General features: G+C 37.3%; 1 protein-coding gene across 2 annotated transcripts in view; it reads right to left on the bottom strand.

Moving 5' to 3' along the window:
* LOC107733942 (furin-1-like) overlaps window positions 1–27,635 on the bottom strand; it is a 115,295-nt gene that overhangs the window by 83,268 nt on the left and 4,392 nt on the right. For both annotated transcript variants that reach the window (XM_016545797.1, XM_016545796.1), the window contains exon 2: window positions 26,635–26,958. In XM_016545797.1, the coding sequence (XP_016401283.1) occupies window positions 26,635–26,811 (177 nt within the window). In that variant the 5' untranslated portion in view covers window positions 26,812–26,958. The remainder of the gene's footprint in view (window positions 1–26,634; window positions 26,959–27,635) is intronic.

Below are 27,635 nucleotides of genomic sequence, written 5' to 3'. Positions count from 1 at the left end.
GTTTTGTTTGTGTATGTTTTTTTGACTCTCAAAGCCGTGATTCCCATTCACTTCCATTATATGACTGACAGATTGCAACGGTTTGAGTTAAAAATCTTCGTTTGTGTTCTACTGAAGAAACAAAGTCACCTACATCTTGGATGCCCTGGAGGTAAGCAGATAAACATCCCATTTTCATTTTTGGGTGAACTATCCTTTTAAGTGATGTACAACATTGGTCATTTATTCATTATTTGTCATAACATGAAAATTAAAGGTACTGGTCTGTATTTATAATGCATCTCACATTAAAATGTCTATTTGCGATTATACAAACACTTAACACATTATCACGGTCAACTCCTTAATTATTTTGAAAACTAAATATGCTACAACAACAACCACTACTAAGATGATTTTCAGCACAGTAAATGGGTTAAAATGTTTATTTGTGATGAATTGGAAACTGTTAACACATTATTGCATTCGATTCCTTTAAATTATTTAGGAAATCTAAATAACATGCCACAACAATATCATTTCACTTAAAGGCAGAGTAAGCGATTTCTGGTAGCCAATGTTGATATTTGAAATCACCAAAACAAACATTCCCCTACCCCAAATCTTATTGCTGATTGGCTACAAGTTTGTTTTGCTATTCGGCCCGAATCAGTTTTCTAAAGCGTTTTTGAAAAATCACATACCCTGCCTTTAAAGAAGTGAATTTTGAAGCAAGGATCTTAACAACTTGCACCCGATAAAGTCACATAATGAAACACTCGGCAGAACAACTGACTTGAACATTTAGCATAAATCAAACCTCCTCTGACCTCAGGAATGTAACCTGGCTACTCGCCCATGAACACATCTCGTCAAGGTGGAAGAAATGCTCTTGATTCCAGCAATGCCATTCAACAACTCAGCAGAACTACTCTTGAGACTAATGTGTCAGCATTTCATAAACACTACAGCCATCTATGAGTTTGGAGGTGGACCAAATAAGAAAAACATCAAATAATAAAAAATAAAAAAATTGGTTAATATATACAACTGCCAAACTGTGGCAAGACGATGAGGCGAGTTTGAGAAGATCACACAGGTTCAATTACTTGCCAACATGAGAAGGAAAAAACGACTTGACATTGAAGTGTCAATTCTCATGAGAAATTACTGAGGGAAAAAAAAGCTTTAAAAAGGACAATCTTGTGCAACTGATTTACCACATTTAAGGGGTGTCGCTGGACAATGCAAAATGTTCAATAAAATAACTGCATTACTAAAAGAAAAAATATTTCAACTTTAATGCTTAAGTATGTCACGTATCACAACGTAAAAAAAAAACATCAGACACTAATCTACTTGAAGACAAGCCAACCTTAGGAAAGTTTTCCTGTATAACTGGGCTGGTTCAAGGTCATATGGGCAAAGCCATCCATTTTATGAAACATAAGAACATGCAACACAGTTATACAGTATACACCTATATTTCAAACTCAAAAAGTTTGAGGTTGGTAAGATTTTTTTAATGTTTTTGAAAAGTCTTTTCTCATCAAGGCTGTATTTATATGATCAAGAATACAGTAAAAAAAAAAACAGTAATATTGTGATTATTAAATATTACAATCTACAATAATTGTTTCCTCTTCATATTTTTTAAATGTGTTTTATGTGAAGCAAAACTGAATTTTCAGCATCATTACTCCAGTCTACAGTGTCACATGATCCTTCAGAAATCATTCTAATATGCTGATTTGCTGCTCAAGAAATATTTCTTCTACTTCTATGATGAATAGAAAGTATTTGAAAAATAAATCTTTTGATCAATTTAATGCATCCTTTCTGAATAAAATTAATTCCTTTTAAAAATGATCCCAAACTTTTGAACACTAGTATAAATGAAATAAATAAATAATAGTAGACACGCATCAGTGGCAGAAAAACAACACTAAGTAAATTACAGTAACAACTAACTGATGCATCTCTGTTCGATTATGACATCACAGAAAAGTTATGGGAAGTATTTAGTGAGTGGAAGTCTCACAAACATCCCTTATTTCCTTCACTTTCTTTATCCTTATTGACATCAATTTTCTTTGGAAATGATTGCCTGCGATTTTCAAAACGGCAACGCCTCATTTGCACAATCGAGTAATCCAACTATTTCCTCTCCAGACAGTTAAGTGACTTTTCTCAGTCCCCAATAATTTCCCAATTAAATCCTTTTTCTGAGGAGGATCCCTCCTTCACACAGTAGCTACTGCACATTTTGTACTGTTTGAGTGATTAAAGCAGCTTTGCAAATGGGTGTTTAACAAAGATGTGGCTAAACAATGAAAACACTAAAAACAAACGGCACCATTCATCATCACAACAGAATATAAATAGCAATATATCGCTCAGACCTTCATTTGAGCCTTTCTATTAGGTGTTCATAGTGATTTCTACCGTATCAGCAATATAAAAATATCTGTGTGCAGTAAAAATAAGCACAGCCTTGAGTCGTCCCAGATACATGTATGATCCTGTAGTGTTCTGTGATTAGGCTGTGCCGTGCCGCTCCGTTCAGTTCTAATACAGAACATTCCATTCCCTCCCTGGAGGCCACTTCCACTCCCAACTTTGGTAGCTGCTCGGGAAGGTCAGACGGTCACCATGGCGACAGTTCTGAGGTCGCAGGTCAACAGGGCCGCACTGCTGACTGGTGATGAGAGATGACAGCATGAGAGGCCACGGAAAGCTATTTGAAGTTCATAAAAACGATTCACATGGACTCCATTATGATCCCTGTATGAGCAACTAATATCACGTTGCGGGATCTAATAAATAAACATCAGCCCGTGGAGCTGCTTTAAGCACTACCGTCAGGGTTACACAAGATAAATGCGCTCCTGTTAACTATTAGACAGCATACTAAACAGTTCACCGCCCAGCTCCATTAAGCATCTCACACTGGGTATTTGCCTGACATTGGGCTCTGATGGTTCACAAACATCCAAGTGTTTCCTCAAACAAAACACTACACTTAAAAAGTGCAAAACAGTGCGTTTCCCATTGCAGTGCAGCTGTTACTAGCAGCTTTTGTTGAAGTGAATACAATGCTATAGAAGAGTTCGGCTGTGTTGTGTTGCAGAATCTCCCAGACGAAACATAGCTCAGCCATTTCCACGCGGCCATAATTGCATGCCGCGTGGTTTGGTGCCGTGGACCAAAGCTGCAGAGGATCCAAAAGAAGACGGCTGGCCGTGATCCCGACGATTCAACAAGATGTGTATGCGAGTGAATCTGGCCTTCTGCAGCTCTCCAATTATAACCTGTCTGAGACACTGCGGTCAAGTGTTCCCTGGCGAACTTACCCTTGAGCTGAATACATTTGACTGAATTTTAAAAATCTTCTCCCAGATGGAGCTACTGCAGAGGTGAACATTTGAAATAGTTCGCAATCCTGTCAAATTACCTAGAACATGAACCAAATGAATCTTTTGTTTTTGGCCAGACAGTGAGAGAAAGGGCATCTTCATTTGAGATTCAACTCAAGCAGTCAATTAGATTTTCGTTAAAGTCACATGAACCAAATGAAAAATCTGAAAAGGTGGTCCACCCTCCACACTCATCTCATGTTGTTTCATTCCTGCAAACACAACAGGAGATATTTAAGAACTGTTCAATTCTTGATGTCCATGAAAATCATTGGGGTCCATTGGTTTTCATCATACGAGTAAAAAAAAAAAAAAAAAACATGACGTTTTTCAAAATATCTTCTTTTGTGTTCCACATAAGAAAGAACGTCAAACAAGTTTAGAATGACATGAGGGTAAATGATGACTGAATTTAAATTTTTTCGGAACTATTTAAATGAGCAGGTTGAAATGTCTTAAAACTGCAAAGTGTGCTGGTGAGAAATACTTATGATAGCTAACTATTCAACTGGCTTATTATTCGGCTGGTATTGAAGCTTTAACCTTATTCCAAGGTTGCTGAAGTCCCTGTGGAACTAACACAGAAAAACATAAGGAGCAGTACTGCATAGGCCTGAACAGTGATGGACTTAAACAGCCTCCTCAGAAGAGACAGAAATGACTGATTATGGAAACACAATACATTACATAACTGGATATGTCACACAAGTAATAATGGTTTGGCAGTGTCAGAGTTGGGACACCAACAGTGCTTCAACACATTTGGAGATGATTGGGGGCGTTCACATAGGACACGGCTAGATGGGATGCAACTGATGAAATAGAACAGAAGGGTCTCAAGACACAGTATTAAAATAACTATTATTAAATACTAAATAATAAACTCTTCTTAAACTAAAACAGTGATGCTGCATTGTACTGATGCATTGTACAAGACGCAAAAAAATAACATGGTGAGCATTTGCATTTTGGTCATTTTGACTCCCACTGAGCCAGTGTGAGCATAAGGCAAGATGATTGATTTGATAAGCAGAAAACCGGTAGATCCGCCATACGGCCACAAGGATTTGCAATCCAGAAAGGAGCAATGTCGCCGTCGCTGGTGTCATCACAAAGACACTAGCGTTATCAGATGGATTTTGCCGAGACAAGTAGATAAATGTCCTGCAGGTGGCCAGTCCGTGTTGTATGACTCCATACTGTGCTGTTAATAGATGGTTTCTGTTGATCATTCCTGCTGTAGAGAAAGATTAATAGGTCTGGAGAGCGAGCCTCAGACCCAGCCTTGTCTTCGAAAACAAACAGCGGGTAGCAATTTGTTCCAAGCACAATATCAGCGCTCTGGATGCAAAGAGAAATCTCCAAGAAGGAATTCAAGACTCCAAAACTGAGGAGCGGCAAGCCAAGCCAAAGCTGCTGGAATCATTTTCCCAAACTTGGAGTTAGAAACGACCGACCAGACCGACCAGACCGATAGATAGATAGATAGATAGAACCGGCATTACTATCAAAATGTGCATGACAATCGCATTCGATTAATCGTGCAGCCCTAGATAGATCTATAGTTATCAAATGGCTGATGTGATATCTACATAATATATGCAATACAAATCAACAATAGCAAATCATTATATAACATGATGATGGAAACAACTAAAATATTTGCTCAACTGGCCTAAAAGCTTGTAATTATTCTAGTAAAATAGGTAATAAGAATAAGAATATAATTAAAATCATAACATACATCATCTTGATTAGATAGTTTAAGCTTGTACACCGGTTTAAAAAATTTAATTTTGCATCGAGAAGCCAATTACAATCTCAAATGAAAAAGAAAATTGGACCAGGACAAACAATTCTTTCTTAATTAGCTGGACCATACAGCGTATTAAGACTCAATATTGAAAACAAAATGGATGGCAAAATGAAATGCAGACAAAAAATTCCCAAATGAATTAAGATGAAGGAACAACTTATTGTTGATATTGAACCACTTCCTGACTACATACAATTACTGTCTATCCTATTCATTAGTAAACAAAATAAGTGCTTTTCGCTGTTTCGCCACCTCAACATTGCTGATCACTGAATGCAAGAGCACAGCAGACTGTCAATATTCAATTACTATTATTAGGATTCATTACTTCCATATTTGCTGCAGGCATCCGAAGACAATGAACACCCAGGAACTCCTCCTCCCATCCACCGGAGTTTGTTATCTCCTCTGGTCAGTCTCCCTCCATTAGAATAACAGATGAGTGATTGCATTTCAGACCGCTTTCCAATACAAAACAAATTAAACCCTGCACTCAAAAAAAACAAAAAAAAACAATGTGTTTTTATAGACATCATTATTTTAGCAGATCAAACACATTTTGTTTGTGCAGCCCTTACTCAGTATTGTCACTCTCTGGCTAATGTAAACAAAAATTGCCTATTAATTCAAGCGCACTGGCAAAAATACAGACCATCTCAGAATGGGCAACGTAAGATGACTGTGACGCAGTACAGTACATTCATTTCAATTTGTTTTATGTGCTTGCAAAACTATTACAACCAAAATTAAAAACTTGCCAACCTTCAGCAGCTTAACCAGTGGCCTTGATTTCAAGGTAATTACGAGGAGTTACTTAAATGGAACCACTGAAAAGGATAAAGTTCAGGGGGGAAAAAACAACACACACAACTGCATTCACTGATTTCACATGTAGAATGAAGAATAATGACACCAAACTGAAAGTGCTGTAGAATTCATCTAACATGAGTGATTTTATAACTGTTAACTAAGTTAACTCATGGTGCATCTCAACAGTTGTGGTAATTTATACCAGCGCCAGTTCCCAGGCTTACCTAAAGCCTTGCCAATAGATATTACACATTTTTATTTGAATGAAATCTGTGAATACTGTGTAAAGTAAGTGTTTTATTTAAGAAACTGACCTTGTGTTTTAAATATGGTACCCACAATTGGCCATTAAGATGATATTTCTTTAAAAACCGGTGCACTTATACAGAACATTTGCTTCTGAATTATACTGCATTCTCAATGAGTTCATGAAGTTCACTGCAATATTTTATAAGAAAGCTCATGACTATTTATTAAGTATCATTACCATTCATGTGGATATGAAAATCATCTGGAACAACTTTGAGAGTGATAAAAGAGCAGCATGGCATTTTGAATTTTTTGCTTTTCAAAACAACAACACTAGAGATATTGAGTTATTCAAAAAAAAAAGAAAAGAAAAAGGGATATGCGAATACAAGCATAAATTGTTTTTCTTGTAAAATGAGTTCTTAATCACTCCAAACATAAAAGTAAAAAACATTAACGGAGTCGTGATTCATAAAAAGTTTGGCCCTTTAGTTAACCGATATATAAAATTAGCATATGACCTTAAAACAGAAAGAATACAAATCAGAACACGGTCCAAAACATCCAGGCACTGTGTAATGACAAATTTTGGGTACGCATTATGTGTGCTTGTAAATGCAAATTCTTGTTAATTGAGTTCGTTCCGCAGAGGTCATCTGTTCTTCTGGGATCTCTCTTCAAAAACAATCTCATATGAACAGGTCTTTAAGCAATGCCCAATGTCAGTGGGCTAATTTGCAATGCAAATGTGCATTTGCTGTAATATTACACAAACCAAAACTGCAGTTCCGAAACCAAGCAGGATCGATTTATCATATGAGAACATAAAAATTTGAGTTTAGCACTTTGCTTCAAATTAAATGTTATGGCATTAGCCTGGTAAGGTTTAAGGGGAGTAACTTGAGAAACAGACCATGCACAAACACTTTTGCATGCTTCAAATCACGTAAGCTTCAATTAAAATATTATGACATCCAATCTCCTTGTAAATGCAGACCGTCTCACATTCCACTGGATATTCTCCCAGCTTGATTACAAGCTAGATGGCCCTCAGCAACACCAAATTGCTTTTATTGCAAGAGACTTACTTACGAAATCATAACCCCTTAAAAGCCACAAAAGTACACAAACAAAGACCTGGGCTTGCAGATGCTTGTACCTGAATGTCTTTAGAGAGGAAATAACAGGGCAAATGTTAGGAAATACTGCAATGTACCCAACCCTCTACGCACACCTTGGCAATATAATCGTCATTGGCTAGTAAATTTTTTGGTTTACAATAATTATTCACGGTATTTAGAAGTGCCCACGATAACAATACTGTGTATATTTGTTACCGTGATATATCGCATTACCGAATACCAGCACAAGTCTTTATGATATTATGATAATTAAGCACTATTTAATGATATAACTATTGATTAGAACTAAAATTTGGTAACCATGAATGAATGCATATTTGTCATTTTAACTGCATTTAGGACTGGTGGTGGTGTTTAAGATATTGTTGGTCATAGGTAATAGTAATTATTATTAAAAGATACTACTACTATTATTATCTGCTGGGTTCATGAATATTAAATCACGTTGTCAGCTTTTGCTCGAATTGATTTGCTGAAATCAAAACAGGGACGGTAATAGCATCCAAATAGTACAGATCGCTTGACGGAGAGCGAAACTCAAGCGCTCAGTCAGCGTGTTTATCGAGTGAAAATCTGTGTTGAACGCCTCTCACACACATACTGGCGATTAAAATCTAAGAATTTATTAGCCAATGGCTAATGTTAGACATTATTTAGTCGCCCAGAGTAAGATTTAGTCGCATTTGCGAGTGATTTATTCGCAATGTAAAGGGTTGGTACCAAACCCTAGTTCCTTGCCGTCCACTGCTTACACGTGCAACTGCCTTCTAAGACAGCATCCTAGCTGAAACACATCCTCACAAGTGAACCTGAACACACTGCATTCTGCTAAGCTAAAATAGTGATATTCTAATAAGCATAAAAATTAAGGGTGGGAGAAAATTTCTACATTGCGATTCTCTTTTTAACAATTCTAAACTCATTCTGAGCTTAGTTTTTTTGGTGCACTAGACACCGCTGTATTCACAGCAGTATATACACACACACACAAACACACATACAAAACCATCAACCAAGTATACAAGCTTGCATAAGGTTTCATGGTTGAAGCAAAACACAAGGGCAAATCACCTTCCTTGACAAATTGCTTTTGTTCCTCTTTTGTAAGTTGCTTTGGATGAAGGCATCTGCTAAATGTATAAATATGAATGAAAATCAAAGGCTTCATTGTGCAGGATATGCGCTGTGAGAAATGTGCACTTTACTTGACAATGTGCAGTTTCACCTGCTAGTATTTCAGTGCTTTCCCTTCCAAATGCTCTACAAATGAATCATTAATGCTGTTTGGAATGCAGTATAAATAAACAACTTGCTTTGATTTATAATTACTTTGTAATTATTTTAGAAAGTACTACAAGTAATTTAATGAAATGCACAAATAAATAATAACAAATAATAAAAAAAAAGTAGATCAATAATCGTTTCAGAATCAGAATGTGCAAATTTTAGAATCAGATTGTGAGGTGCCTAAATATTCCCACCTTTCTTCAACGTGCAGCGCCAGCACAAACAACAATATAGAATATTAATAACTATGACTGCACTGTAAAAAAAAAACCCTGTTGTTTTTACAGGAAAACGCTGGCTGATAAGAAAAAAACTAAGAAACATAGTTATTTCAACAAAAAACATCAAATTTGAAATGTAATGCAGGGAATTCTGGGAATGTCAATTTACGGTTATTCACTTTAAATTATACGGTATTTTTCACTTCCAAAAACGGTGTACTACCGTAAAATTTATGTCCAATACATGTAATGTCCAATACAGTTTTTCACCGTATATAGTAGGGGAATTTACCGTTAACCATTTAACAGGTTTTTACTGTAGCATTTTTACAGTCTTTTACCGTTAAATTCACGGTCATTTTTTACAGTGTGGGACTGTCATTTATATAGCATTATAATTTGAACACTATTATAATAAAACGCTGCGAATTTTTAGAGTTTAGTTGCCATGTTTCTGCACATTGTTACGTGAAGAACGCGTCCACAACAGGAGTTACACATTCAGAGCAGCACAGAGACGTTCACTTGTGCATTCAGGTCATTTTTTGCAGATATAAGTCGCAACATTAAGGTTATGTAGTATGAATAACAAAATGTATCCTATATGAGATAAATCTGATGAGTTTAATCCCGTTTCAAGCATTCTGATTTATTTACACTGTTAAAGAGTTGGATTCTCATGCTAAACATGGTCAAAGTTTCAAAAAACTAGTTGGATGTATGACGGAGTATTTCTGGCCCAAACACATCATTTGCCGAAATGCCATCATTTTTTCAGAGTATGACGTCATAAAGGGCGGAATTCCTTGTATGGGCACTTGTATGGGAAGAGTGCGCTCACACATCAACCAGAGCGAGAGCAAGAGCACGCCCATCAACGTGCTTCATTCGTTAATTTGTTAGCCATAGTTAACTTAAGTCAATAAAGTTTTTGTTCCCGTTTTATTTATGTCTTTGTCACAGCTGTCAGGTGATCGCTATGCAAAAGCTGCAAGTGCTCGTGACTCTTCCAGGCACGCCTCCAGGAGCTTGGCTGTTTTCGGAGAGAAGCAGTACAGCTGTATCTGTCTTTTATAAATCTGATAAAACTAAAGACTCTTTGGAGATATGAAGGATGCAATACTACTCTATAACTACTCTAGATTAACATGAGACTGGCAGAAACTGTGTGTGTTATGTCCTCTTTAAAAACCCGCCATCAAAGTGCTTCATTGTACTGGTGATCTTCAGCTCAATACTGAAATGCAGAACATTAATAACTATGACTACGACTGTCATAGACATAACGTTATAATGAGAGCACTATTGTAAAAAATGTCAGCTAAAGAGTTTAGCTGACGTTTGCAGCGTGTTGTTACAAAAAGCACGTCCATAGAAGGAGTTACACATTCTGACTACGTAACTTAGTTCAAGTTCACTTGTGCTTGATTTTGTGCAATATAATCAGGGCCCGAATTTCGCTGTGGGATTCCAGGAATTGTGCGTAATTCTACACATTCCCGCAGGTTTCTCGATTATAAAGCGGGAAATTCCAGCAAACATTCATGCACTATAGCACGTATGTTGAACCCAAACAGATTATCAGAGCAGAACAGTCATTTTAAAACTTTCTGTGAGACAGAATTTCACAAATGGTGTGAGTGATTGGGATTGAGTGGTACCACGTCTTCTCCCACTCTCTCAAAAAAAAACAAATGGCCTCGGACTATAGCGCGCGTTTCGGACAGTTTACGGAATTGTCACTAGCACGTCATTTTAAGTCATTCCAATTTAAACATTCAAGCCATTTTAACCCATAAAGTACTTGCACACTCTCTGAGAGACGGTCTTCAATGCATTCTCAGACAAAGCGCGCAAAGCCGCCTCTCAAACAGCTCGCAAATCGAGTGTCAGATTGAGTTATTACATATTTGATTAAAATCATTTCCTTATTGTGTGGCTATTCTGTTTTATTTCCATTTTATTTTACATTTCTTCTAGATAAACAATTATACCCCAAACACTACTATATCCTCCAAGCTATTGCTAAAGTCTATAGACAATAATTGATAATTAAAAATTAATCATTCTCCTTACATTGACGAAGCTCTTTACTAGTGGACTTGCTCAGATCAATGTCAAGACGTTGTTTTTTTTGAGTCTCACCCAAGGACTTGTTCGTTTTAAGCAATTCATTTCCGTTCGCAGACAATTTATCTCAGTGACAGGCCAAGGGGCATGGCGTGCACACAAGCTTGGCCTTGACAAATTGAGCCAAGGCCTTGGTGAAAAAAGGGATGCAGACAATGTAATGAAATCTCACTCCATCCAACCATGTCAAACTATGCCACGGCTTAATTAAATGGTTTGTGGAGAAACAGAGCGGAGTGGGCGGCAGGGTGATGGTGCTTAACGGAAAGGACATTAAGCGCACACCTTAAACACATCTGGCTTTGGTTACGGGCCCTGCTTCAGGTTCAGACTCCATTTCACGAGTCCGTATCTTTCACTCTGCTCAACTTGGGTTTTTCTGGGAAATCCGGACAGCTGCTGAAGCTGCAACACAGCAAAAGGACAATGAAATTCTGCTAGCGTCACTGTCTTGATGAGGGTGTCTGCACTGGTTGCAGGCTTGCAACAAAGGTTTATTATAACAGGGCTGTAATTTCTCTGAAACTGAAGGAGATGTTTTGTGTGGAGGTGTCGAGGTGTGGTTGAAGACCAGACCAAACCCCAGACAGTTGTATCACCCTGCTGTCATCTGCAACCTCAAGTTAGAGCTTGTTTTGCAAGTTTGAGGCGTATCCAAGATTCTCAGGGCTATCACTGTTCAGTATTGACATACTGGACAAATCTGAACATTATTTCTCACTTAACCACGAAATCTGATCCTTTTTTCTTTGGTTTCCGACTGGGTGAGAACAACTTGATACCCGGTTTCAAAACAATGGCTTAGGTTTCAACTAATGTGCTCATTAAATTTGAAAGTCTTGCATTTACATAAACTTTGTAATGTTTGACAAGTTTAATAGCATAAATCTGATGTGTTGAAACATATAAATGAATCCAATCATCTGTTAAATACTGAAATCAGAAAAAGGGGTGGGTTTAAAAAGTAAAAATAAATAAATAAATACAAATTAAAAAAATTATAATAACCAAACCCTCCAAAAATTATATTTAACCAACTTAAATGATATGAGTGCACACGTGCCATCATATAGGTTACATATTAAATGTTTCATCAAAATTTCTTTTACATGTTTTAATTGTAGGCTTACCATGTCTAAAGTAAACCCTAAATGGCAACACATGGAGTAAAAAATTGTTTACTCAAGAATAGTTTTGGAAAACCCAGGGCAATGTTAAATGATTTCTCTCACAGACAGCACTGATCAAATAATTAACTTTAAAAAGTGGAAAAAACATTTAACCTATATGTAAAAAAAGATCAAATATTATGCAAATAATAGTTTTTTTTTTTTAATAAAAAAAATAAAGAAATATATACTAATGTTCAAAAGTTTGACTGGAGTAAAAGCATCATTACTCCAGACTCCAGTGTCAGATGATCATTCAGAAATCATAATATTCTGATTTGCTGCACAAGAAATATTTTATTATTATCTATGTTGAAAACAGTTGTGCTGTTTAATGTTTTTGTGGAAATCATAATACTATATTTGGAGGATTCTTAAATGGATAGAAAGTAAAAAAGTAAAAATGCATGTGTTCTTTAATAAAAAAATATACTAACATCCAAAACTACTAAAATGCCCTTCTAGTCCTTTGTTAGCTCAGGGGAACGGTATTAATTAGTTGCAGGAGACACATGGCAGATGACTTGTTTTGGGTCTTTAACAGTCTGGCAGGAGGCTTGGGCTTACATGTGTGAAAAGATGTCAACAGATGTAAGAAAGCCTTCCACACAGAAAAACACCACCCGAGGCTGCTCAAGAACATAAATTCAACAACTTTTTGAATTACGTCATGACATTATGAAACAAACTGGCTTTTTAGACAGCCTGGAAATGTAACTGGCTTTCAAACAAACACCAACTCCAAACTTTAAGAGGTGGGATCTTTATTACAAAGAGCATTCCGGCTTTATGGCTGCTTCAGGTAGCGCTAGAAGCACTTCAAAGCAGACTGCTTTCCACACTGCTGTATGATTCAAGCAGCTGATGTCAGGACGTATGGCACACGATTGCTTGCTTAGAATAGTACAAGATCAAAGTCAGGACACTTGCCAGAAACAGCTACATTTCAATGGCCGAGAAGTGTTTGGGTTGGCACACCTGACAACTTTCTCAGTATTTGCTAAGGTGTTTTAAGTAGTTTCTAGGGTGTTCTGAATGGTGGCTACAGCACTCCTAGGTAGTTGCTAACTAGTCAGAAAAGCCGACCCCCAAATCTATATGACGTTCTGGTCAATCTTTCATTGTTTTTTTTGTGTCTTTTATACCACCCATCAGGCACAACTCTTAATTTAAATTAATTGGCATCGAGGTGAGGACAGGAAGGAAATGGAAACATACTGGTGTAGTTACACAACTCATCAGAGAGGCCCATGAGAACAGAGGCGACCTAGTTGTTTTGTGGTTGGACCTGGCGAATGCCTATGGGTCCATACCGCACAAGCTAGTCGAGCTTGCTCTACACCTCCATGTTCCCAGTAAGATTAAGGACCTGATCCTAGATTACTACAATCATTTTAGGATGCGGGTTCTGAGGATGCGTCCCAGTGCATTCATGAGATGTTTCTTGTATAGGTAAGCTTTCATTTAAATGCAAGCTATTTAATTAAGCAATTAAATAAGATGAAGCCTAATCAAAACACATCAGCAATGGGTAGTCATTCAAAAACATATAACATTTTCAGTTTTCAAAACAAACCAAACCACTCGTTCTTAATTCTAATTCTAAATAAGGAGTAAAACAGCAGAGTAAGAGAGAATTGGTTGTGGTCTACAAGCACAGCAAATTAATACAACTAGTCACATGCATGTAGATCTCCTCACTCTCAAATCTTACTCTCGCTCTGCGAGGCGTATTTGGAGTTTCAGCACGAGAGCGCCCTCTGGCCTTTGGATGGAGATTTACTGCTGATCACAGAACCGTGCTTCACTGAAAGATACGCATGACAATCGCAGCTTCTGTCGAATCGCGATTTCGATTCCATTTCGATTTATCGTGCAGCCCTATCTCGCTATATCACAAAAAACAAGTCCAGCTTCATAGCTCATTAGCTTTCACTAGAAATATCCAACTGCGCTGTCATTGTCTACAAGGAGCAGTGGGGAACCATAGGGCAAGCACAGGAATAAAGACAATGGAGCTGATTAAGTCTCCTGAATCAATGGAACGGTACAGTACACTGCACTAAATCTGAAAAGCAAAGATTAAAATCAAACAACACCCTGGTTGTAAGGGTTCATTCTTTGTGCTGTGTAGGGTTGTGACGGTGAGGAAATTTTCCCACCGGTTAATCGACGTGTGACAACACCGGTAATACCGGTATCACCGTGGGGGCGGGGCGTTCCCTCTTTTCCTCGCTTTCCTTCGCTTTTAAATAGCTTAAAAGCTTAGCTTTAAATAGCTTAAATTTTACTTTCACTTTTGAATTAGCGGCAGTTCTGCGTCAATTGCTTGAATGCAACAACCAAATACAACGTCAAACTCACTTTAGCCTATATATAAAACATAGAACTTTTATTAACAAAACAAATACAAATACACCATGCTATAGGGCAGGCTATGCCTAATATCAAATAACAAATAACTTGCATAAAGTTTAATAGGTATACAAAACTGGAAATAAGTAAACATGTATAATATATAACCAAATAAATAAGAAATGTAGAATGTTTATTAGCAAAACGAGTAAGAAAGCTTGGAGGCACGGCATGTCAAATAAAATAAATAAATGACACAGTTTAAATAAAGTAAAAATCAGCAAACAATGTGGAACCAATTAAATAAGAAACGAATGTTTAAAAAAACTTCCAAAATCACCTTAGATAAACGGCAAAAGTCAACAGGCTTTTCAAAATCCAAAATATTGCCAAACAGGCACTTTTGCATTTCGTTTCGAAACTAAATCATCCGCGATCGTCTTGTCTGTCTCACCTCACTCTTCTTGTCAGTCAGCTCGACTCACTCTCCTCACTGAAGAAATGAAGTCTGATCTTGATGCGACTGTCGTTCGGCACGCTGCATTGAGCAGCCGCGTTCAGTTTTTAATTGTAGTGTCTGTTCTTTTACTGAACTAAATGATTTTTATTTCTATAAAAAATCAAAATGACGGTGGGGGTCGGTGCCACGGTGGGCAAGTGACGTAACCGGTGTTGCGGCTTAACACCGGTATCACCGTCAGCACCGTCTATCGCGGCAAGCCTAGTGCTGTGCTTTGTGGAGAAGGCAAGTTGACCGTTAAAAACTGATCAACAACACGCTTGCAGCTTTGCACCAACACGCGGAGTTGCAAAATGGTGAACTGATGCAATATTTATCTTGTAAGAACACACACTCTGAGGAAGGCTGGATGGCCGAAATGCATCAGTGTGCAGTGTTCTAGTCATTTTTAATGTTTCTAGAGTGAGCCATGTTTGAATAAAGGCTTTTTAACATTTTGGAACTGGAAGAAGTGCCTTGGATCCGTAGTTTCTATAGATATAATTTTGAACCCTACCAAAGAGAACCTTCTGGGACTATTAAACGGAGGTCCTTTCAGCAAGTAGCACTCCAATATGTTTTATTGAGTTGTAAGAACAACTCTTTGAACCATTGTGATGAAAAATATAATGGATTTTGAGAAAATGCTAATCAATTTTTTTTTTAAACAAAAAGTCTAGTTTCTATAAATAAAACATTTAGCTAAATAAATGGTTTCGATAAAATGGAGAATGGGAAAGAAAGTAACTGGGCTCAATGAAGAGGGTCAGTCTGGACTATCATGGACTACGACAAGCTATTTCCTCTCAACAGCTGAAACTCTCCTGGGGCAAATTACATGCTTTTTCTTCCTCTTTCCTTCTGGGTCATTTTTAGCCTTAAGCTTTCATATTATATTTCACTGCAACAATTTTGAAGGAGCGAAAGGAATTCAAGCAAGCTAAAAAGGGTTAAATAAGACACATGAACCACAGGCACACACCGCGACAGCTACTGAGAAAAAAAAAATGGCAAGCTTGATACATGTTTGTGGTTCCCATGAATGTGGTACTGTTTTCTGACTCACAGTCCCCACAGTTTCAGAGCGAGGCATGGGAACCCATCAAAAGCCATAATTCATTGAGCAGGCACGTAAACATTCTTTTGCAAAATAGTATTGTGGTTGTTTGAGGACACAAGACAAGCTTTGTTTTTGATGTTCCGCAATCCTTTCCTCATAAAGCAGATATTGCTTCTAGGAAGGTAAACAAGGTAATGGGGTAAAATAACCTTTGCATCCAGATCCAATATAACCTGCATCCTGTGTTGTAGGTACAGAAATAAGTTTAAAGCAAACAGTAAAATATTACAAAGACAAAATAACCTTTATATAAAAGCCGTCAAGTGACAGGGAATAACATCAGACTGGAGTTTAAACATCTAGCCAAACATCACAATTTGCTGACAACTAATTTTCCAAACTGAAAGTGAAAACACTGCGTGACTTAATACAACTGCAGCCAAGATGAACATATTTGATGTTTAATATACAGCTGATTGAGTGTGCTTTTGAAGCAATGAGTCCTATTGCTTGTCACTTAACCAAAAGATGTGGCTGGTTAGTACAAACATCATCACTTGTATAGCTTTATCTCGTCATGCCTGAAAAGGTCATAGAGTGTATAGGGAAACAATGTACAGAAATAACTTTATGCAAAGTTTAACCTTATGCAAATGAGCAGTGAGTCTACCAACTGGAGCCACTAAAGAAGAACCATCTCCTCTCTAGGGGTGAGCGATATGTATTGTCTAGGATAATATCAGAATTGTTGTTTAAACGATATGCGATATGACATTATCGAATATATTGCAAAAACCAAACAAAAACACACCCAGAGAGGTGCACACATACACTGAGATGTAGGTTACACTACTGCGCATGCGCATCTAGAGTTCACGCTTTCACTACGTTACTTAGTCTATTAAAATACATTTAGAATGTCCCTAAAATTCGAGATAAGGGGGCAAAAATGCCCCCGTTTGACTTTTATATTAATATCATCTGGTATAGTTAATATCACACAAAGAGTGACGTTTTTCTCCAAATATCAGCACAATTGCAAATGTGGTATTTTTTTGATGAACAGCTCAATAAACCAGAAGTTAATATTAAGTGACTAACATTTTAGACACAACAGTTCTTGTTTTTGCTATATTTCGACAACAAAAATAGTTCCAAACAAAGCCACAGCAGAACTATTTTGCTGCCACCTACTGGTGATTTTAGATATATACAGTATATTTTCCCCTTTTTCCCCCCCCAAATAATTTCAAATATCAGTGTTGATAGTGATTTGATTGATAACAGCGCTATAGTGTCTTACTATTAGAGATCGACCGATATACCGATATTTTTCCCGATATTTAAGCATTTTACCATAATTGGATATCGATTTTGTAATATCGGATTCATCTTGTGACCGTTTTGAGAATTGCGTGCAGGATCGTCATTGCAGCGCGTCTGAGGGGAGACGAGACAACAACAACGGCATGGTGCAGGTACTTGATTTGCTGTAGTTAGTCAACTTTATTTAACATAACAGCCATTTATGCACAAATTAGATGCATTACATAAATGCCTGATATGTAGTTTATGCAGCTTGGCTCGAAGAAATAGAGACCAACTCACGGAGTCATGTAAAATAATCCGTCAAGTCCTGTCCCAATAAAGACGTAACTTTGCCTGAATTAAATAATATGCAGCCATGAATGAGCGAATGTTGGAAATAAAAGCGCTGAATTGAATTCTCTCTCTCTGTCGTCTATGCTCATCGTTAGTCTCGTGAAGTCGGAGTCACGTAGATAATCCGTCAAGATCCTCTCCCAATAAAGACGTAACTTTGCATGAGTTAAATAATACAGCCATGAATGAGCGCATGTTGGAAATAAAAGCGCTGAATTTAATTCTCTCTCTGTTGTATATTTGCTCATCATTAGTCTCGGGAAGCCGCTTTCATATTGCTGTTCACTCACCGGGTTGATGCGGTTGATGCAAAGGAAATGCTCCAGCACGGCCACCGCATGTAATTTTTAATAAGAGTCACTTGTTTAAAACACCCTAAATTGTATTAACATTTACTATATAACCATTATTTCGCTAATAAACATTAACATTAACTCTATGGAAATTAATTATTTATTATCTCCGCGAGCGATCGCAGTTTGAGTATAGTTCTGTGTAACTGCATAGATAAACCGTGCTGTCAGCAGGCATTTCATAATCTAGAAGGACAAAAACATTATTAATAATTCTGATATAACATTCCAGTTGAGAAATGCAATAAAATACGATGTTTTGTTTGTTTTATTCCAATATTCCAGAGAATATTATTCAGTGAATTAACATTATCCAGTGAATTATTCTTGACTCTGTAGCTATTAAACAGCTTATAAGCCTACGAAAACTGTAGTTTAAATGTTGATATGAATCCTGTAGAGATGCACCGATTGCAATTTTCTTGGCCGATTCCGATTTCCGATTTTTTGTTAGTGATCTGCCGATTCCGATTTTCTTTCTAAGAACTATAATTGACAGCATATACAAACAAAAATCTACTTTTCTTTAACGCAAAGTTTTATTTTCATTAAAAAAAAAAAAAAGTAAAAAGTCATTAATAAAATAAGAACAAATACAAAAATTGCAAACAACAGCACAAATAAATGCAATAGAATAAAGAGAGCTATGAAAGTTTTTCAGGTTAAGTAAGTTTTTATTCAGGTAAGAAATACTATAGAGATTAAAGTCATCAAATGTAAAATAACACATTCAGAGTTATTTTACATTTGATTACTTTAATTTCTGTAGTCTTCATTGTAAAAATTAAATACAGATTAATGCTTACCATTAAAGTTATAAAAAACGTATTCAGTCAAGAGCAGAAAGTGGTTTTCTTTGTCTTTTGTTCTTTGATTAACATGAGAGACATCAGTAGGAATATTGGACTGTGGTCCCTTTAAGAATTTATCCACGGACCCAATATACTGTTACACAACATGCGTTCTCTTTCTCAACTATTTAACGTTCCAAAACTGACTGTGTTTAACTGGATACTCGCCAAGACAGGCATTTTGACATAATTTGGTATGTATTTGAACGTTTAAGCGCAGTTAGCCACTCATTTTGGTATTTGTGGCTCACAAGCTGTTTGTGAGCCGTTTGAAACCTGTGGGAATGACTAAAATAATTATTAAATATAATAATGCGCAATACAAGCATTTAACCGGAGCGAATGAGACCGGGGGTGAGAGGGGTCATCGGAGAGAAGAGGGCGAGAAGAGCCTATTAATCATCTTATAAACCTACTAAAACTGTAGTTTTAAATGAAGTTGATATGACTCCTGTCCTTTATTTATTTTCTCCATTTGAAAACATTAGACATTCTACATTTATTTCGTTTGGTATTACTGTTAATATTAGTGTTGTTGCTGTTAATGCTTTTTATAAATAAAATGTTTTTTATTGTTGTAATATGAAGATTAAATTTAACATGAAAGACTGCTAATTTTCAACACTTAAAAAAAAAAAAAAAAAGATGACTGAAAAGAGGAAAAACCAAAGTGAAGTATGTTCTTACTTCACTCAGTCATTTATTTACTTTATAACAGTAAATAAATATCAGTTCTGCATATCGGTTATGGGGCACATAAACATGCAAATAATTGGCATCGGTATCGGTTATGAAAAATCAATATCGGTCGATCACTACTTACTATTTGAATTTATTGATAAAATTTTTGAATTTGACACAAAAGATGATGCAATGCATTTAATTAGGTTAAAAAAAATGCCCATAAGAGGTAAAAAACAATTTAAATTAAGTTAGTGTTGGTCTTTCCTGCAAACTAACCACCGCACAGAATATGAAAAATATCAAAAGCTTTGGGGGTCAGCTGTCCACGGCAGTCCTAAACCTGTCCTAAACCTAAAGTACCAGCACAATAACACGCTCAGCAAATGATTGTCTAATTATAGTTATCGATAAAATTCCAGAAAAATATCGGCATATCGGATATCAGCAAAAATCGAATTTTGTGCATCCATACAGACTATTTTTAGCTAAAACTGCATGCACTTTAAAATAATAACTAGTAATACATTGAATTTGTGATCAGATTTTTAAAAGCTAAGACCACTAAAGCCCACTAATAACGTTTGGGCATTCAGCAACAGTAGCGACCACCACGACCCACCTTCAGTGATAAATTCATGTGTGAATGAGGCATAAGTTGAGATGCTGATGTAAGAATGATAATATGCTGAACCAATATTAAAACCACAAAACTCCTACACACAGTAATTCTCATTGCAAATCCTACTTGTAAACTTGTAACAGTTTCCCTGTTACTTATGTACCAGAAATCCTCTTTGAGCACTATTGTCCCTACTCACCTGAGCATTAGGGGGCGCTCTGGTAAAGTAATGCATGAATTTACCTATTTAAGGTAGCAAAGAAGGAGTAATGGCAGGAAGTTAATTCTCTATCTTCTTTGGAGAAGCTTACCTCATGGTGGTTTGAGACTTTGTACCCTGTATGAGGAACTTTATAGTTCTAAGCTCATCCGTAAGTAATTGTTTATGGTATTTTGTTTTGTTAACAATAAGTGTTTGTAGCACATGGTTATGGTTTGTTTAAATGTTTGTCTACAGAGGGTTTGTGTTCTGAGCCTATATGGATTATTTGGTGGCTTAAACATCTGAGAAGCCTGGAACTAGGAGAGCTGACTGCTTAAAAGCAACGCTGGACTTCAAATATCTCTTTGCTAGTTGATCTTTGCTGGGGAATCATCTGGTCATTCAAGTACTGTTTTTTTTACACTTCATGTTTCAACAAAGATTGTGCTCTCACTTTATACCCTCTACCACAAAGACTGAGCAAAGTATATGGGTCTAAGTGACTACAAGCTAGGGGCTCTGTTTTGGGATACTGGACTGGTTTTATGCTCTGGTCCTAACTGTTGAACTCACAATTGTGTGTCATATTGAATTTGTATGTGCTTGGTAATTATATTTAATACACCTGACTCATGAGTAGGATTGGTCTGTTTGGTCCCTCATTTCGTGTAGCATTTGCACAAAAGACAAAGGTATATGTGTTACACAGTGATATAAATTTTTGGTCATACCGCCCAGCACTAATATGTGTATTAAAGACTCCTTCCAGTTTTGATATAAAACCAGAGCTTTGAATAATTTGTTTTTCCACAAAATGACATTGTTACCTTAAAATCCTTAAGATGGCATCTACTTCCAGCTAAATTAAAATACATATTTTACAGTGTCCTTGTTAAGTCTACATGTACTTATGCATGTCAACTAAATATGTCACCTTTAAAAAGATTAAGGTTTTGGCCCTTTCTTTTCATGGCATCCCCACCTATTTTTTTGCACTTCATGTTTCAACAAAGATTGTGCTCTCACTTTATACCCTCTACCACAAAGACTGAGCAAAGTATATGGGTCTAAGTGATTACAAGCCAGGGGCTCTTTTTTGGGATACTGGACTGGTTTTATGCTCTGGTCCTAACTGTTGAACTCTCAATTGTGTGTGTCATATTGAATTTGTATGTGCTTGGTAATTATATTTAATACACCTGACTCATGAGTAGGATTGGTCTGTTTGGTCCCTCATTTCGTGTAGCATTTGCACAAAAGACAAAGATATATGTGTTACAAACTAAAGCTTTGATTATTAATTCCAACTGAACGGAGTTCAACTCATCAAAAGTTAAAATCTCAGGAACGATGCTTGTAGCCATTCAGGAAACGAATGATGGAACGCAAAAGTTCCCTCATGTTTGCCTATGTGCCTGACTAAAAAGCAGGAAGCTCTTGTGTGAATAAAACATTAGAAATATCAACTGTCCTCTTCTAGAAAAGCAACACGGCCTATGTAACAGGAACTGCTAAACGAGTCTCTTAGTCATGGAAAAAAGAACAACACAGAGGAAAAAAAGCAAACAGCAGGTCCACATGAATTAGTGAATATGGCTCTGAACTTTAATTTATAAGCTTAGCAGGATTGTAGGTTAGTAGGCAAGGCACTAAATGCAACTGCAAGACTCTCAAAGTCACAAGCGAGAACATTTCTGACTGGCATTTCATTCCATACATGTTTTCTTTAATCAGATATCTTAAACCTATTACTTATATTTTTAAGCTGCATTTCTAAACTTTGACGCAAAGTGTAAAGGAGTTACTTTGTTTAAGTCAACTACGGTGGCTCATTATCATGATATCGTGCAAGCCCCTACAATTCAACTCGTGCCTCGGAGCGAATATACTGCTGTGTAGTCCTGGCACAATTGCATGCCATAAAATGTCAGCTGCAGCCCAGTATCTTGCTTTCCCTCGACTTCAGCGCAAACACCTGCAAGTAACCGTCTGGTTTCACAGCTGTGAAATGCTTCAAAAGGATTCATTTCTGGTAATCCAAGCTCTTGTTTTCCATCAAAATAATAATCAAATAAATGGAACAAGGACTTTCTCACAGACAATTCAAAGTGATTTTGGGTGGGATTCATAATTGGTCTGTGTGGGACAGTTGCCATGTACAATATATTGCATTAAATGTAAAAACCGGAAAAACAACAAACAACCATTTCTTGGCCCTGGAGCATCTGTGAATTATGATCATAAGGGAATGATAGCAAAGATAAGTACAATGAAACAGATGGATCTGTCTCATACCGTCTCATGCAATCCTAAAGACTTCGCTGTGAAACCATCAAGTCTCAACAGCTGCCTAAACTCCAAACCCAGAGGGTGGTAACAAACTGAATCCTGACCAAGCAAGCAGGAAAATAATGAGATGAGGTATCTGGATGGTGTCCAGGACTTCAAGGCATCCACCTCTAACCCATATTTTTGCAGACTTCGGCGTACTCGCAGCCTCTCTTCATTAATCTAATAATGGCACACCTCAATAACATAACCAAGTCACCAAATTTATTAATTCACTCCATTCCCTCAGACGTAACAGAATAACATTAAATATTTTTTAATAAGATTAATTCATTAACAGCTGTGAAGCTTATGTGTTCAGTCTTACATGCACATCAAGTCATTAATGTATAGTCTAATGAAATTGGTGGGTATTTTTATTCAAATCTATTAACTTTTAAAATAATTCTGCCTATGACATTCTGGTCTCTAGCTGGCTCAAACTTCCTTCAGTGCAAGTCTTTTGGATTCTCATTTCATCTTTCGCTTAGCCAAAACTGTAAGTCTAATTACTTTCATGTGCGTAACAAACATTACATCCTAAAATTTAATGCTTTCAAATAGAGGTTTGCCTTAGGAACCACTAAAAACAATAGCAATAACATTATGCTTAAAACTTAAAACCCAATGACAAGTAGGGTTAGGTATCGTTTGGGTGTTTTTCAATACCGGTGCCAAATCGATACTTTTAAAATGGTTCCGGTGCCTAAACCGTTACTTATTAAAAAATAAATAAATAAATAAATTCCCCAAAAAATGATGGATTGGCCATTAGCACTATAAACACATGATGTCTGTTTCATTCATACTGGACGCCAGCCAGAAGGCGCCCTCGCAAAGAAAATCCACATATCCAGTCACAGAAGTAGTGGAACTCTTTTAAAGTAGCCTATGGAACATATTTTCTGCCTCATTCTGTGACAAGAAGCCACATCAGATCACAAAAGGAAGCATTTGACTGGTGTTGTGGAGTAAAAAGGTTATAATGTTCTCTTTTGTTGGACAACAAGTTTAGAAATGTGAACACAAGGGAAGTTTAGCTTTAGGCATTTTAATTTAAGCATGTTAACGCTTAGTTAACATGCTTAAAGCTTAGTTAACGGAAGGCTACCTGCTGCCATCAGAGCAAGTGTAATTACTGCATTCACGCGCTCCTCGGATGCTCTCATTTCCCGAGTTGTGCTTTTAAGTCGGAATGTGAAAACAACATGGATACTCGCGATTTGTATTTGTATTATTAGAGCTTTCCGACTTGAGTTCACGTGCATTTTCTCAGTCGGGAAATAAATTTTCACGTGCGGTGCCAGTGAGGATGCTTCTTACGGCCGTTTCGGAGAACCAGAGGACAAATATTTCAATCGATCGCTCAGGCATGGCACCGAAATGAGGCACCGAAATCTGCGTTTGGATTCGGTTCTAGTACATACCGGTTACATAGGTACCGGTGCCATATTGGTACCGGGTTTCGGTACGCAACCTTAATGACAAGCTGCTAAGAAGGTTAAATAATTAAACAAGAAGAAAGTGAAAGCAAGTTCAAAAGTTGTCAAATTCCTTACAAAGTTCACGTATGACTTAAATTTTGCCACGCTCGAGAGCACATCAACGACTTATTCATGCCTTTCATTACATCACCTAAAAAAAACAGGCAAGTAAAGGAAAAAACTACACAAAAGCATCTTCTACTACACAAGAAAAAGAGCAGGCGTGCACTGTTTGGATAAATCAGCTTTTCTCAGTCTGTAGAAGGAATCCTTCACTTGGAACACAAATGAGACATGTTAAAAGCGTTAAGCCCCCGGCACTGGTGTAACCAAACGATATGCTTTTCAAACTCAGCCAACAGTGCTGTCAGCATGTCTCATCACACAATGTGGGTCTGGGGCTCAGCCAGGTGTGATTTTTGTACAGCGGAGCTGCAGTGAGAAAAACTATGCTTCAATCTTATTACGAAAGATCACAGATGATTTACAGCGATCCATGGCAGCTCGACAGTCCAACAAAACATTCTCAGTTTCAAGCTCAAATGCATCTTGTGGCTTCAAGTTTCTTCCCCTACTTACAACCATGAGCAACAAAGACAGCTCACAGCATCAAACTACAAAATTTATTTATAATGCAAATCAAAATTACATGTTTAGTTCTTTAACATGAATTAAAGGGTGCTGGTAAAGTGCCAAGAATTTATGAAGACCATTAATTAACTCCCACCAGAAATACACTTCATAATAGAAGTTTTATGCTACAATGTTCTAGCACTTACATATGGCTCAATATAAATCCATGTGATTTTTTAACCCATTTATGGACACACAAACTTTTTAATAGTAATAATAATCCCATAATGCACCACTTGTCATTTGGCTGGTCCTACAAAACCAATGCCAGTTTGGCCAATGCTAAAAGCAGAAACATGTCTGTCGTAATGAACTTTGGTCAGCTGTGAAACCATCAGTCAGTGACACAAATCGTCATGAATAAGCCATGAACCTGAGCACAGAAGCTGCATTTTAAAAATCGTGCACACGCGCTGCCTCGCAACACCAAAAATGGCAGCATTATTAATTAATCTCTCAAGAGATATAGGACTGAATGCCAGCATAGACCCAGAGGCATTAATTTTCAGCAATTACTAAACGCAGCATATTCGGCGCTCCCTACAAAGCGTGCAGGGATCCATTCATCACCTGGCTTTACAGTACCATCTGGACACTGGGCTGTTTGTCTTTTAAAGTGATCCCATTACTGGAAGGATGGACTGTAATATAGATCTAAATTAATCATCTAACATAATGAATTGGCTATCGACTCATATTATGTGCTTTCAATTACATATGGGGATTGAAAAATCTGATGATTGTTGTTCAAAAGTAGGAAGTTGCAAAATGGTCTAATCGGCACAAAACCTACAGGCTTTGCATGTGTTAAAAAGCGTACATTGGTCAGGAAGTGAGGTTGTGGCTCATTCCGCTCAAGCTTACAGTTAAGGGCCTGTTACAAGCGGGAAATATCAAATGACAACCGGAGAAAGAGGAAGATGTTTTATGCATTTCATCAGAGAGAGCCAGAGCATTCAGACGTAACATGCAGGAAATGTTCAAAATGCATGAATTTCCTTAGAATGGGGTAATGAGAGGAAGACAAGGACAAATCTGCATCTTTAATAATTAGAATCTCATTGTGCAGCGGCACATTTTGAGATCTTTGCTTTAAAGGGGTCCTGTTATGCATTTTCACTTTTTCAACTTTAGTTAGTCTGTAATGTTGCTGTATGCAATATTTACTCTGAAGCTCGCAGGCGGCTATGGTAAGGGATGTGACATTTCCCGACCAGGCACCGAGTGCTGCCAATCACAACACACACTGGCCCAGCTAACCAATCACAGCACATTTCGTATTTCAGAAGGTGGGCCTACATTTGATACAGGAACTATTCAAGCCGTTCATGCCAGATTGAGGAGAGAGGTGTTGTAATAATGTAAAATATGTGAAAACATATTGTTCGAGTTTTTCTAACAACTTAGGCAAGACTTTGTAAAAGAGCATAATAGGACCCCTTTAAAAGTTCACTTCAAAGTCACATGAACAGTCAGTGTTTGGGACTAACAACCATATTTACTTGTGATTTTGAGGTGAAACATGACCCACTATTCTTCCTAGAACTATTCTTCGCTGACAATAAGCAGCTCATTAAGCCAACAACTTTCATTATGAATGAAACAGGCAAGCATGCAAATGAAAGTTGCAACTCAAGCAAGCTTTCCAAACACACAAGAATTACTTGTCTGAACAGAAAACTCACCTTCCCGTGGTTTACAAAGCCATGTTTTCTAGCGATCCTGTTAGCTTCCTGCTCTCCCCCTGTGATGTGGACGGCCCATGTGTTGGTGTAAACTTTCTGTCCAATGGATGGCCGTGGCCCAGAGGTCACGAGAATCAGCAGTGTCCCGAGTATCAATGAGGCAAGCCTGAGATCCATCAGACACAATGGAGGGAACCAAGGCAGGAGTTCCTGATGTCACCAAGTCCGTCAACACAGCGGCCCTCTGCTATATCCGTGCTGCCCTGGGCACATGTAGAGACGGAGCTGAGGAAGAGAGATGGACTTGGAACGTTCAGGAATCACCTGCGGAGGGAAGTAGATGGAGCATTGCAGAATGAGTCATCTGAGCTGCTGGTATAATTGAGGATATGAATCACAGATGAGCTTTAATACCATGGAATGGACTAACTGGTTAAAAATTAACAGCACACCCAAACAAACAAAGTTTCGTTTTGCTGGTGAGAGCTAAATGCAGGGATTCGATTCCAATCAGTTACAGGATCTTAGTCATATTTTATTTGATGCAAATGTAAAAGAGGCTGTGAGGTGGTGTAAATTTCATTCATCTACCTGGGATCATAGAAAAAAAATATCTAAAATGTGTCTTGAAAAAAATTAAGACAACTAAAAAAAAAAAATCCAGAATGCATGAGCTGTGAATAATAAAGGTTCACCTTGACAAAGATTTGCAGGGATCAGAAGGCATTTGTTTTCAAATACAAGTTGAGGTGACTTGAGCAACAGCAAATTTACGCAACTGTGCAGCATCATGACACGCTCACATGATTTGCCGCCAGATACAGCTGTATATTCTAGCTGAGTATGAATGCAACAGTTCAGATATTCTGCAACCTCCAGCAAATTAATTACGATCAATGTAAAGGTTTCTTTAGATGCAATCTGAGACATTAATACTGTACAACCATCTACTGAAAATCATACAGAAATACTACCAGCATTTTCACAGAAAATGGGGGGGA

This window comes from Sinocyclocheilus rhinocerous, unplaced genomic scaffold (assembly GCF_001515625.1).
Source record: "Sinocyclocheilus rhinocerous isolate Xijiao unplaced genomic scaffold, SAMN03320098_v1.1 scaffold760, whole genome shotgun sequence".
Taxonomy (NCBI): Eukaryota; Metazoa; Chordata; class Actinopteri; order Cypriniformes; family Cyprinidae; genus Sinocyclocheilus; species Sinocyclocheilus rhinocerous.
Note: the sequence above shows the minus strand (reverse complement) of the source record. Positions and strands in the feature narration are given on the sequence as shown.